We start from the raw sequence: 12,050 nt of genomic DNA on the forward strand, positions 1-12,050 counted from the left end.
TATACAACTATAGCTACCAAAAAATGATCATTGATCAGTGAAAATAATGATGAGCACACAGTAAAAGAAGAAAAAAAAGGCCAGGCACAGTGGCTGATGCCTGTAATCCCAGCACTTTCAGAAGCCAAAGCAGGCAGATCATTTGAGGTCACGAGTTCCAGACTAGCCTGGTCAACATGGTGAAACCTCATCTCTACTAAAAATACAAAAATTAGTTGGCCCATGATGGTGCATGCCTGTAATCCCAGCTACTGGGGAGGTTCAGGCAGGAGAATTGCTTGAACCCAGGGGATGAAAGTTACAGTGAGCCAAGATTGCATCACTGCACACCAGCCTGGGCAACACAAAAAGAAAAAAAAAGATGCACGTGCCTAAGCTCATTGTTTTGGTGCCATTTGGTAAGACTCACCTGTGATTCTGGATTAAATTAAAAGTTCCTGGCTGGACGTGGCGGCTCAGGCCTATAGCCCCAGGTACCTGAGAGGCTGAGGCCAAAGGATCATCTGAGCTCAGGAGTTTGAGGGCAACCTGAGCAACATAACGAGACCTCATCTCTTTTTTAAAAAAAGTTCCTTTCCTAACTCCTCCAGTCCCTCCAAAGCCCAATCTTGATTGGATTAGTCAGTTTATAATACTTTCTCTCCAATAAAGACCTTTCACTACCTTTTTATAACCTGTGGATTACTAGATCAATAAGCTGGAATATTCAAGAAGAAATACACTCAAGTCACCCAGAACATTCATCTCAGTTTCTTCTTCTGAACAAAGACAATAAAACTTGCTACTGCCTAAATGATATGCTATACTCTGAAGCCTCCCCTCAACTGATCCACATCTCTACTACTGCCATCTCACATATGTATTTGACATCTATTATTGCATTTAATTCACATAAGTAGATACACAAGGATGTAAGCTCCACAAAGATAGATGTTTTTGTCTGATTTGTTCAGTGGTATAATCCCAACACCTGTAACAGGGCTTGTCACATAGTAGGAGCTTAATAAGCATTAGCTGACTGAATAAGCAACTTACTAAATGAAGAATATGGGAAAGTATAATATCCAGTTTTTCTACATGAGAAAACTACAAATCAAAGGGGTTACAAGACCTGACCAAGATCACATGACTAGGAAATGCAGTCCCGGTAACAGAACAAATGTGGAGACTCCACATATAGCATTATTTAAACTACCATTCCCCCAACCCTGGCCATGTGTATTCTCTCAAAATACGGAATGGCAGGAGAAATGAAGCCACAAGAGAAACACAGAACATCTTCCAAGAGCAAAACTAAGTTACTTTGGGAAAAATAAAATAAAATAAAAAGAAAAGGACAACAATTACAAAGTAGATTCTGAGAACTCACATCAATTTGGATGATAAAACACAGATCTGAGAAAGACCATTGATATTTACAAACAGCCAGTTGGAGCTTCCCTGAGGGCTCAATGTCCATGCTTTCTCTCCTAGAGGCCAGTAAATGATAAAGCCGCAGATACCTCTGAGCGCAAAGCGAGGACCAAAGTTCCCACAGTCCCAACACATCCGGGACTTAGAATCTGATCTGATTCCTCGGCATAGCCAGGAAGGAGCGACCGGCACTGCTCCTGTTCTACCTATTTAGCAGTCTCCTACTCCTACCACCTTCTTTTCTCCTCTCTTCCTGCCTTTCCATGCACTTGGTCTTCCTTTTCCTTTCAGCAAACAGGGGCATTAACACATCTTTTACTGTGCTAGACCAGCATTCTTTAAACTGGGGTACATGTTTGAGGCGAGGCTAACACTTCCCAAGGGGCTCATCATCACAAATGAAAGGAATCAGTTTCTACATCAGGAATTTCCAAAGGTACTTTTGTTTAAAAATTAATGGGCTGGGGTCCATGATTGTGCTGGACATTCATTCTGTGATGATCTTGACAGTGATAGAAGAAAGCTGTTGTTCGTCATCTCCCCCTTCACAATGGTTCTTCACCCACTTTACAAAAGTAATGCACTTGTATTATCTTCTCTACATCTTTCTAAGATGCATTGCCCAAGAGGTGCAAAGACCTTGGGTGGAGAAACAAAGAAACTAAAATGTTGATTCATGGTGTAGGGTGAAAGTTTCCCGTATGTAGGTAACAACTATTTCTGTAAGTCAGGTAATTTCCAATTCTTTGTTTTAAAAAACAACCAGAAATCGGCTGGGCGCGGTGGCTCACACCTGTAATGCCAGCACTTTGGGAGGCCGAGGAGGGTGGATCACAAGGTCAAGAGATCGAGACCACCCTGGCCAACGTGGTGAAACCCCGTTTCTAAAAAAAAAGAAAGAAAAAAATTTAAAAAAAAATCAGAAATCATTAAATATGGAAAGTCTTATGATCAAAATAAATACAAAATACTGAATTTCAATATATATACTTTTTTTTTTTTAGTTCAGAGAGTATGGCAGAGTGATCAATAGAACACTTTCAAGCATAAAAATATATTACACTGAGATAGAATTCTATACAGCGGAAGGGAAATGGAATAAGAATTTAAAGAGATAAAGAAAAGGCGTAAAATGTTTAACTTTCAAAAGACTGAATCTTGCATCTCATGAATTTTTTAAGCAAATGATATTGGAAGTCAAATACATATTTTACTAGAGTTTTTAGAATGATGTCATACTTTAAAATATTTTAAAATATGCTGAGAAATTACATACCCTGCAACTATTTAAACTTAGGATGAAAAGTTTTAGCATTTAACTGAAAAATGTGCTTAGGGACAGAGTTTCACCAAATCTTTTAGGAGGTACAGAAGCAAACAGGTTGTAAGAATGCTATTCTAACACAAGTCTTCAGGGTCTATCCAAGATGAAATGAGGAGGAGAGAGAAAATGAACAATTTCCCACCCATCCAGTTTTGAGTGAGGATGGTTAGGGGTGGAATTGGGATTAGTATTTTCTCTGTCCTCTCCTTGGTCCTAAGCACATTTGCTGACCCAGGTTCTACAGCCAACAATTTATAAGACTGATGATCAATCAGTTAAAATATCTGATCTTAACTGCACTGCTGACTGGGCTTACTCAGTTGATGAGATATATCTCATCAAATCTCCTAAGGAGAACTGCTGGAGTACCCTTCTTGGGGTTCTCCAGAAAAACTTATGGGACAATATTCATAAAGATTCACTTATTTTGTATTTATCTTATACAAATTTCACCATTAAGGATGTAATACTGAGTGCATCTATCTACCTGGAACTTCAGGAGTGACATTTATAATGCAAAGAATTGGAGAGTTCTTTACATATTGTGTAGTTAATATTCTAAGGACGGCAAATGTCCTGAAGAGTCATCTCAACAGACATCTATATTACTAGGCCCTCAAACCCTAATGTTTTCCAAGTTTTCTTCTATTTTGTAACCTCTTCTTCCCCATTGCCTCTGGCCTCTTTTCAGCCACTCCTTTGGCAAGTAGAAAGTCATATGCATGATGGATGAGGCCAGCTTTTAATTTGGTGTCTACACTGTTTTAAAAATATTGACTTTCCAGTCCTTAAGCTCCCAGAGAGACAGTGAACCTATTTAGAGCAGATGTCAGAACAACTTCAACCCCACTCTCCTTTAGTACTAGGAGGTAGCCCAGCTTAAGATAAGAGGTCAGTCTTCAGAGTCAGAAGGTCGGCTGGAAAACCCACTCCACCATTTACTAGGTGTGAGCCTTCAGACAAGTTAATTTCTCTGAATTTTAGGTTCCTGAAGTTCTTAAACATTGTGTTGCTGAGGATTTGATACAATACATATTATGCATCTAGAAATGTACCTGCCCATAGTAGGCTTTCTGATAATCAGTAGTTGTAAAATTAGATTTTTAATATTCTTTAACAACTATTAAAAATTAGCCAATCATTTCCTCTTGGGATGATGTCAACTATTGGTATGTTTTTCAATTTTGTTCTAGTCTCTTTAAAAACAAGTGATTTGGAAAATGACTACGTTCCATGTCTTAAATATATGGTGGGCGTGTGCATGTGCAAAATGCACCTGCAGTACTAAAACTGGGGAAAAGACACAGGATGAGGACAGCACAAAACTTAAGATTTCACCTATAACTTTTATAAATATGCCAGCATGTCCTCGACCTGTCCTAAACTGCTCTGAAACACGTTTAAAAATATGCACAGAATCTATGATTTCACTCTTTTAAAATCTACCCAAATTAAACTGCTAAAACAACACTTTTCCCCATCAAATTAGCAGATAAATTTTTTGTAAATACTTAATAATTTAAGAGTGTGGGCAGACTGATACTCCCATAACGCTCATGTTGGTATAAATGAGGATTTCCTTTAGCCTCTAAAGCAATTTAACAATATGTATCAAGGATTTTAATAGGACTGACATGCTTGTTCAGCAAAGTAAAAATATATTCTAACTAAAAAAACCCCAAATGTATGTACAAGAGTATTCATTATATCACAATTTTTAATAGCACAAAATAATATAGCTTAATAATGTCCCCACAATAGGGTATGAAATTACATACTATAGCTTAGCCCATGGACTCTTTGGCAGTTATTAAAAATCATGTTAACAAAAATATTTAAATGAGATAGGCCTGTTAAGTTAAAGAAGCAAGATATAAAGCAGTATCAGGCTATGATTCCAAATCTGTGTGTGCCACTCTGATTCTCAAGTGGCAATAAGGAAATAAGAGAAATTTACAATGAAGAATTGGAATTACATGTAGTGATCAAAATCCATTCCACAGCTTGAAAGGACACAGTGTTAAGACTTGCTACCCACGTCCTCATTTTAGAACGAAGTGTGGGACGAATACACTGCTGATTCAGATCCTTTTTATGAATGGCAGGGATAGAAAACTGGGAAATAAAACTAAAAGTGATGTCTGAAAGTGATATTCCACCCCTTTAAACTTTGTTTAATGAAGCTTTTGGGTGACTTTTATACCACATGCAGCAATGCTCTCTGCCCAGCTAGCAATTTGGCAGTGTTCAGAGATGAGAGAAGGTCGGAAAAGGTGAGGACTCACAATATTCCAATATACACAATTTTGGAGGAGGAAATGAAACGCTGTTAATACAAACACACACCAATTCAGGTCTGTAGATGCTACTTAAAGCACACAATATTTTCCCACCCCTACTCTAAGCAGAAACGCCTCAACACGCCACCTGCGTGTCCCCCTTCAACAGCTACTGTGATCTGCACTTCATTACTGGTTTAAAAACCTCTAGCTTATTCCCAGTGCACCCTACTACCACCAACAATCAAACAAGGATAGCAAGCAGGCCAAGGTGGTCTTCCAGCTTTCACGAACTTTCCTGCATTTGTTTTCACATCAGTGATACAAACGTCTAATCAAACTCCACAGATAAGAAACAGAATAAAAATTCCTTTGCATATGTATACGTCTCATGTTACCTACTCTTTTACTCCAAAAAACAAGAAGTAACCCTAATGCCTGTAACTTGAAATGACATCTGTCTGCTTAGTGTTCTTCTGATCTGGCCTGTATAGTTACAGCTCTGTCTGCCTGCCTGCCTGCCAGCCTGGGCCCGGGTACTTCCACAGCTGCTCCACAGCAGGGCAGGCTTCTTTCTACAGTCTAAAATCGCATGAAGCGAAAGCCCACGGAAGTTATAATAAAAGCAAGAGAAGACCAAACACACCTAAATTGCCACCTTACCTGTCATCACTCTCAAATTGAAAGGTGTCTACTTGCTTGACAGTATGCGCAACTATGTGTTTGCAGCTGTCAGAACAGAGAATAAACAGTTGGGGGATGGAGGTTCGGTGAGTTTCTGGTGGTCAGTTTCAGGAAATACACCTTAGTTCCGAGTTCAGGTTCCGAATCAATACGTTTTGGTGACTTACTTTTTTTTTCAGGCTGGAAATGCGCTAACCTAATAATTAACCTTAAGCATACCATCACTTCTGCTAAAAGCATTTTCTACGGACAGCCCTCAATTACTTTCAGTTGGGTTAAACGAAACAAACAAGCTGTAATACAAGGTCTCTGAGAAATGTGATCCTTTTCAATGGTCACCCGGGAGCGTTTCCTCTTAAATGTTTGGCGGGGGATGGGGGAGACAGGGAGGAGAGCACCCAAATCAATATGCCACCCAGAGCACAATGATATTCTCAAGAAAGTTGCCTAAGATAACTCTTCAGGGTTTCCCTGGTTGAGTAATTCTTGCAGGAGGGTGGGGAGGGATCGCTGGCGCCCAAGATTACTATCTGCAGAGGTCTTCCTATGTTGACTTTTTATTTATTTATTTTTAGGGCGTCCTTTTAAATTATACTGCAAGGACTGATTTCCATCTCCCCGGCTGCTGCTGGGGAGAGTTGAGGGAACGCGCCAGGACTGCGGCAGCCGCTCGGGCCAACTCCGGCACTCGGGGGCGGACAGCCCACTCCCCCCAGGTCTCACCCTCTCCAGCACACGCGCGCACACCCGCGTGGAGACGGCTGTCCTCGCCCGTCTGCCCCGCGCCCCGGCCGGGACTCACCGTTGTCCAGCCGCGCGATCTGGGGCAGCCGGTAAGTGCTGACTAGCAGGTCGAGCGGCACCGCCACCGAGCTCCACTTCACATCCTTGAGGCTGCAGCCCAGCGAGGGCGCCGGGTCCATCTTCCCCGCCGCCTCCTGTCCCGCGCTCCCCCGCCGCCGCCGCCCGCACCACCCGCGCCTCGGCGGCTGCCGCTGCTCGCGCTCGCGGTCTGGGGCGCGCGGGAGGCGCTGGGCAGCTCCAGCCGCGGGCAGCCGGGGGGCGCGGCGGCTGGGGCGGCCCGGAGGAAGGGGGCCGGCGCCCGGCTCAGCTGCCGCTGCGGGGCATGGCTGGGGCGCCCCGCGTGCCCTCAAGCCCGGAGAGGACTCAGAGCAGCCCAGCGGCTGCGGGGGGCGGCGGCGGCCCGGGTGGCTGCGGCGGCTCCCGCTCCGCCTCCTCCTCTGGCCCCGGCTCTGCAGCTGCGGCGGCCGCCCTCTCGCCTCCTCCTCTTACCCCTCCTTCCCTCCGCCTCGAGAGTGTGAGGAGGAGCCGCGGGTCTGAGAAACGCCATAGCAGCGCTCCCAGCACTGACTAATCAACAAGGTGCGAGCAACGCCTGCGCAGCTCTGGGAGACGCCGCCTCCGCCTCCCCGGCGCCGCCTGCTCCGCCCCCCGCTCGGCACCCGCCTCTCGCCGCTCCCGCGGCCGGGCGGGCTCCGCGCGGCGTCAGCTTCCCGGCCAGGGCCGCCCGCGACGGCGGCTTGGCGCGCTCCGCAAGCTTTAGCTCTCGCTCCCCCGTCCGACCGCTCGGGCGCCCTGCAGTCTCGCCGGGTGCCGCTGCGCCCCGACTGCTTCCCCGCCCAGGCCAGTTCCCGGAGCCCGGGAATTGCGGAGCAAGCGCAGGGACCGCTCTCTGAGTGGTGGTGTCGGGCACCGTCCGCCTCCCCTCCCACCCTGGCCATGGAGTGGCCAAATACAGGGCACAAAAGAGACCTTTAGTGGCGCTCCCTCTCGCTTCCCGGTGGTCCAGACTTTGGTCAGGAGAGTGCCACAGCCCAACGGGGCTGGGGACGGCAGGCGCGGAGCCCGCCTTGGCGTTTCCCTCAACCCTACTCCACTACTGTCGGAGCTGGAAATGACTCCCACCAGCCTCAGCTTTGGCTGCTAGGCAAGATAAAAGAACAAAGCACCGAAAAGCAGAAAGGTGGTGAGTGGTCAGTACCCACACACAGGAATGTGGCCATTCGGTCTAGAACCTTCACTGAATGAAGGAGCTGCTGGAGGCGGCGAGAGATGAGGCCACCAAACACCACAGACACGGAGAGGGGAAGGGAGAACTAGGTTACTGGGAGGCTGCTGGGGTCCACTGTTTTCACCTGCTTTTCCCACTCAATTGTCTTCTCATCTTAAACGTTGGGATCATTCACGTTTTCTAGGTATGTGTTCCAAGATAAGATTGCACAAATCGTAGATGGCGGTGCTGGGGTTCAAACCTGCAGTTTGCTATGCATAATCAATCATTCTCTATCTCTCCCAAGGGTGGGTGTGGCCTGCTCACCGTGGACAGACCTCAGAATATAAAGGGGCACATCCTGCCTTGTATGCTAATATTTTTTCTTTTAGCTTAACATTTTGTTAAAATAGCAGAGGTGAGTGGTTGCTAAGGTTGCACATCAGCTCTGTTTTCAACACGTATTCAATGTTCAGTGCTTGATAAGGCACAGCAAGCACGTGCTTCGCCAGCCCAAAGGGACTTGAAAACATCCCGCTGCCTTTTAGTGGCCTGACTTAAAAGGTCTGTGCTAATAAACCATTAACGTTTAAAGAAAAACACAGATTCTTCTACCACCATCTTCCTGGTCCTCTCACTTTGAAGCATTAGCGATAATTTTCACAAAATTCTGCTGAAAGTTTTGACCTTTGGTTCATTCTCATTGATTTTTTGAAAAAGTCGTGGAAAAAAGTGGGAAGTATTTTAGTAGTGTATGCAGAATCAGAGGTCCATAAAGTTCTGAGTTGCTCGCATAGAATCTTTCAAAACCTGGAAGAGTTAAGTGCCAGCTAATTTTTTTCTGAATAATTAATCATTTCTGGAAATAAAGCTCAGACTCCAAAGGTGACATAGGAAACATCTAAGATTGGGCAGGGTCAAGGATCTTTCAACTAGTAAGTAGATCCTAAACTCTTATGTGGTACATTGATTTTTTTAAAAAAAATAACTTTGTTACTTTTATATTCTCTTTAAAAGCTTCAGAGAGTAAAAGTTTCCTCTCACAAAAGGACTGGTGACTTATGACCTAAAGACAAGATAAAAAGTAAAAAGATTAATGTAATCAACTTTTTAAAAATCAATAAAGGGCTTACATTAGATCTGTTATTGCTGACCTTGCAGAAGAGGTTTTATTTCAATCTTGAGTATTAAAAGGAAGAAGTTTTAATGAGCTGCAAATTCTTAGTAAGTTTCATGTTCTGGAAGAACTCTTACGGAAGAATCTTATTGGTGAGATGGAGAGTTTTGGTTAAACTGTCAAACAAACAAAACAAGCAAACAAAAAAACAGTTGAGAGGGGTAATCTTTCAATCTGGCTGAACTGTACTTCCAAACATGATCTTAAGGTTGTTGGAACAATGCAAACCCTGCATATAAAAGCATTGCAACTCGGTGCAGGGGCAAAGCTTACATGACTTTGAAGTTTACAAAAAAGGAACATCTAAGAAAAGTTTTCTGTAAGGTAACGTTTGAGGCACTGGTCCCTTGTTCCTACTGAGTACCTTTACAAACTAAGATTTGTGAAAGGCAGCATATTATGGTGATTAAAAATATCAGCTCCAGAGCCAGGTGGCTTGAGTTTGACTAGTGGCTCTGCTCCTATTTAGTATCATAAGAAACTTGCTGTTTCCTCCTCTGAAAAATGAAGATAATAATAGTACTCATGTCATAGGGTTGATATGAGAATTTAATCATTTAACATACATTTAGCATTTAGAATAGTGTCTGGTACATAGGAAGTACTATGGAAGTATTAATATTTGCTATTATTAAAATAACCATTGGCTTTAAAGGGGCCAAATTTACAGAAAAGATGAAGAGATAAATGCTAATGATTTGAGTAGATTTGAAAAATAAGAAATGATTAGATTTGAGAAAATATATCAGACAAGGATTAGAACCCTTCTTAAATGGGAAACCCAGCTGGGGAACTTCCCTGCAAATCTAGAGTCTGTGGGGTTAATTTATTCCACAGTGAACCAGCCTGCTACCCAGCAGACCCAGGCAGTATTCATGATGACTCTATATGCTATTGATAAGCCCAAAGGTGAATCAGGTAGATGATACTACAGGACTCAAGTGACTGACACTTGCCAGCTTCCTGTGAGTCTACTGTTTATATGCACATAACTTGTTAATTCTCTGAATTATCAGCTTGGCAAGATAAAAATATTACATGTTGGTTTTCCTCATATCAGGGTGTCCTGGCTCACATAATATTCTAGGGGTCAAGTGTGATATCAAAGTTCACAGCCCTAGTGAATTTTTAGGTCTCCACATTTTTTTCCCTTTCACTTAATTACCATCTGATCCCCAGATCTAACTTGAACAATACTCCTTGGCTAACACCTTTTGCCATATCTATATCCTCATTGTGTATGAAATTAAGTGTAAAGCTCTTTGAAGACACAAAAGGTTCTTCCCTGATGTGGCTGGGTCTGCCTCCCTAGCCTCACTCCTGTTAGCTGCCTTCTAATACCCTATAATCTGGGGTAACACCTTCTCACAGTTGCCCAAATGTGTCATGCTAATACATACCCTTGTAGAGTTTGTTCTCTCAGCTTAGAATGCCTTTCTCCTTTTCTGTTACTGTGAAACTCTTATTCCAACTCCACCTTCCTGTATTCCATGAACTGTTGTGTCTCCTCCTCCAAGGAGATTCTTTTTTCTGTGTTACCATTGCACCTGCAATACCACCTTTTGACTGTACTAATTGTGCTATGATTAATTATCTTCTTACGTTAGCTTTGCCTACTAGACAACAATTGACTGTGGGCACAAAAAGTGTATTTTTTCACCTCTGTTTTGCAAGCTCCTATTACCATGCGTGGCACGCAGCAAGTCCTCAATTAATGTTTGTTGAATTGAATAATCAATGCACCAAGTCATCTTCTCACTCTATATTATTTTATAGGTCACTGCAACTCCTTTTTCCCCACGCCAAATGGTATACAGCTTTTAAATTTTATTTATTTCATTATTTATTTATTTATTTATTGAGACAGGATCTCACTCTGTCGCCCAGGCTGGATGCAGTGGCACTATCATGGCTCACTGCAACCTTCAACTCCTGGGCTCAAGCGATCCTCTTGCCTCAGCCTTCCAAGTAGCTAGGACTACACTCATGTGCCACCATGCCTGGCTAATATTTTTTATTTTTGTAGAGATGAGGTCTTGCTATGTTGCCCAGGTTGGTCTTAAATTCCTTGGCTTAAACAATCTATTCACCTAGGCCTCCCAAAATGCTGGGAGCCACCACCCCTGGCCTTGTATCCAGCTTTATTAAGATACTTTTCATAAACAATTACGGTATTTAAGGCAGGACGTGGACAGTCATTAAGAGTATACAACAGCTTTCAAATTCTCTCCTTCAACAGACTACTCAAATCAGAAAGCCACTCTAAAACCCAGATGATACCCTGAGCAGGGAAAGTTTAGATGAAGCGTTGACATTTCACATTTAGCATGTTCAACAACTTTTCATGAGTGAACCCTGACTTTCAGGAAATGAAGAGAAATGATGGAATATATCTGATGAGCCACAATCTAGAACTGGAACTGCTGCTCTCTTGAGGGATGTCATCTCAATGGTATCACTGGAAAGTCCAGATTGCCTGGCACACTGGTAACTGATTTTGGGAGGGTCCAGTGCCAACAGGTGTCTGGGTTTAAGGAAGTTAAGTCTGTGCTGAAGGAAGAGAGTGAGAAGAGGACATAAAAATGCATTTTAGTTTTTCCACACCACCAGGCATTTGTGCCAAGGTGGCTATGTGTGTCAACTTCAGGGAATCCTTCCTTCTGGAAGTCAAGAGGAAGTCTCTCAAAACTAGAAAGGAAAGGTGTTTTCCCACATTAATCCAGCTTCAGGAACATTTTATTAGTAATATATGTCCCTTCCTCAGAAAACCACAATGAAGTGTTTGGCGTGCTAACAGCATAACCTAAAAAAAAAGGAAAACAAAATTCTGTACTTTTATATAATTTGGTAAAAATTCTTATTTCAACCTGCCCTCACCAGAGTACACAATTATCAAAAATGCACACAGTTCACTTGGTATCTGCAGTGCCTCAGCTTCCTGTGCCTGGTCTGTTTAGGCATCTTCATTTTCTGCAGGGTTATTCCCATCCTTGCTAGCATCAAGCATCCTTTTTTCCTTCGGGTACCTTCTCTTCCTTCTTTGCAAGGGCCTTTTTAGGTTTGGGCTCTGACTTAGGAGAAACAGATTTAGCAGACAACCTTCAAGTATTCTGTGGTTCATCCTTCATCTTGACTTTATCTATTTTTTTTTTTTTTTTTTTT

The 12,050-nt window shown here is 43.1% G+C and overlaps 1 protein-coding gene across 2 annotated transcripts in view; it reads right to left on the bottom strand.

Moving 5' to 3' along the window:
- The window catches only part of GAREM1 (GRB2 associated regulator of MAPK1 subtype 1), a 194,584-nt gene extending 187,512 nt beyond the window's left edge, over window positions 1-7,072 (bottom strand). The window contains exon 1 of one of the 2 annotated variants that reach the window (XM_017507133.2): window positions 6,503-7,072. In XM_017507133.2, coding sequence (XP_017362622.1) covers window positions 6,503-6,623 — 121 coding nt within the window. In that variant the 5' untranslated portion in view covers window positions 6,624-7,072. The remainder of the gene's footprint in view (window positions 1-6,502) is intronic. The other variant, XM_017507132.2, reaches the window with a different exon arrangement.
- Window positions 7,073-12,050: the final 4,978 nt, after the last annotated feature.

Source organism: Cebus imitator, unplaced genomic scaffold (assembly GCF_001604975.1).
Source record: "Cebus imitator isolate Cc_AM_T3 unplaced genomic scaffold, Cebus_imitator-1.0 Scaffold369, whole genome shotgun sequence".
Lineage (NCBI taxonomy): Eukaryota > Metazoa > Chordata > Mammalia > Primates > Cebidae > Cebus > Cebus imitator.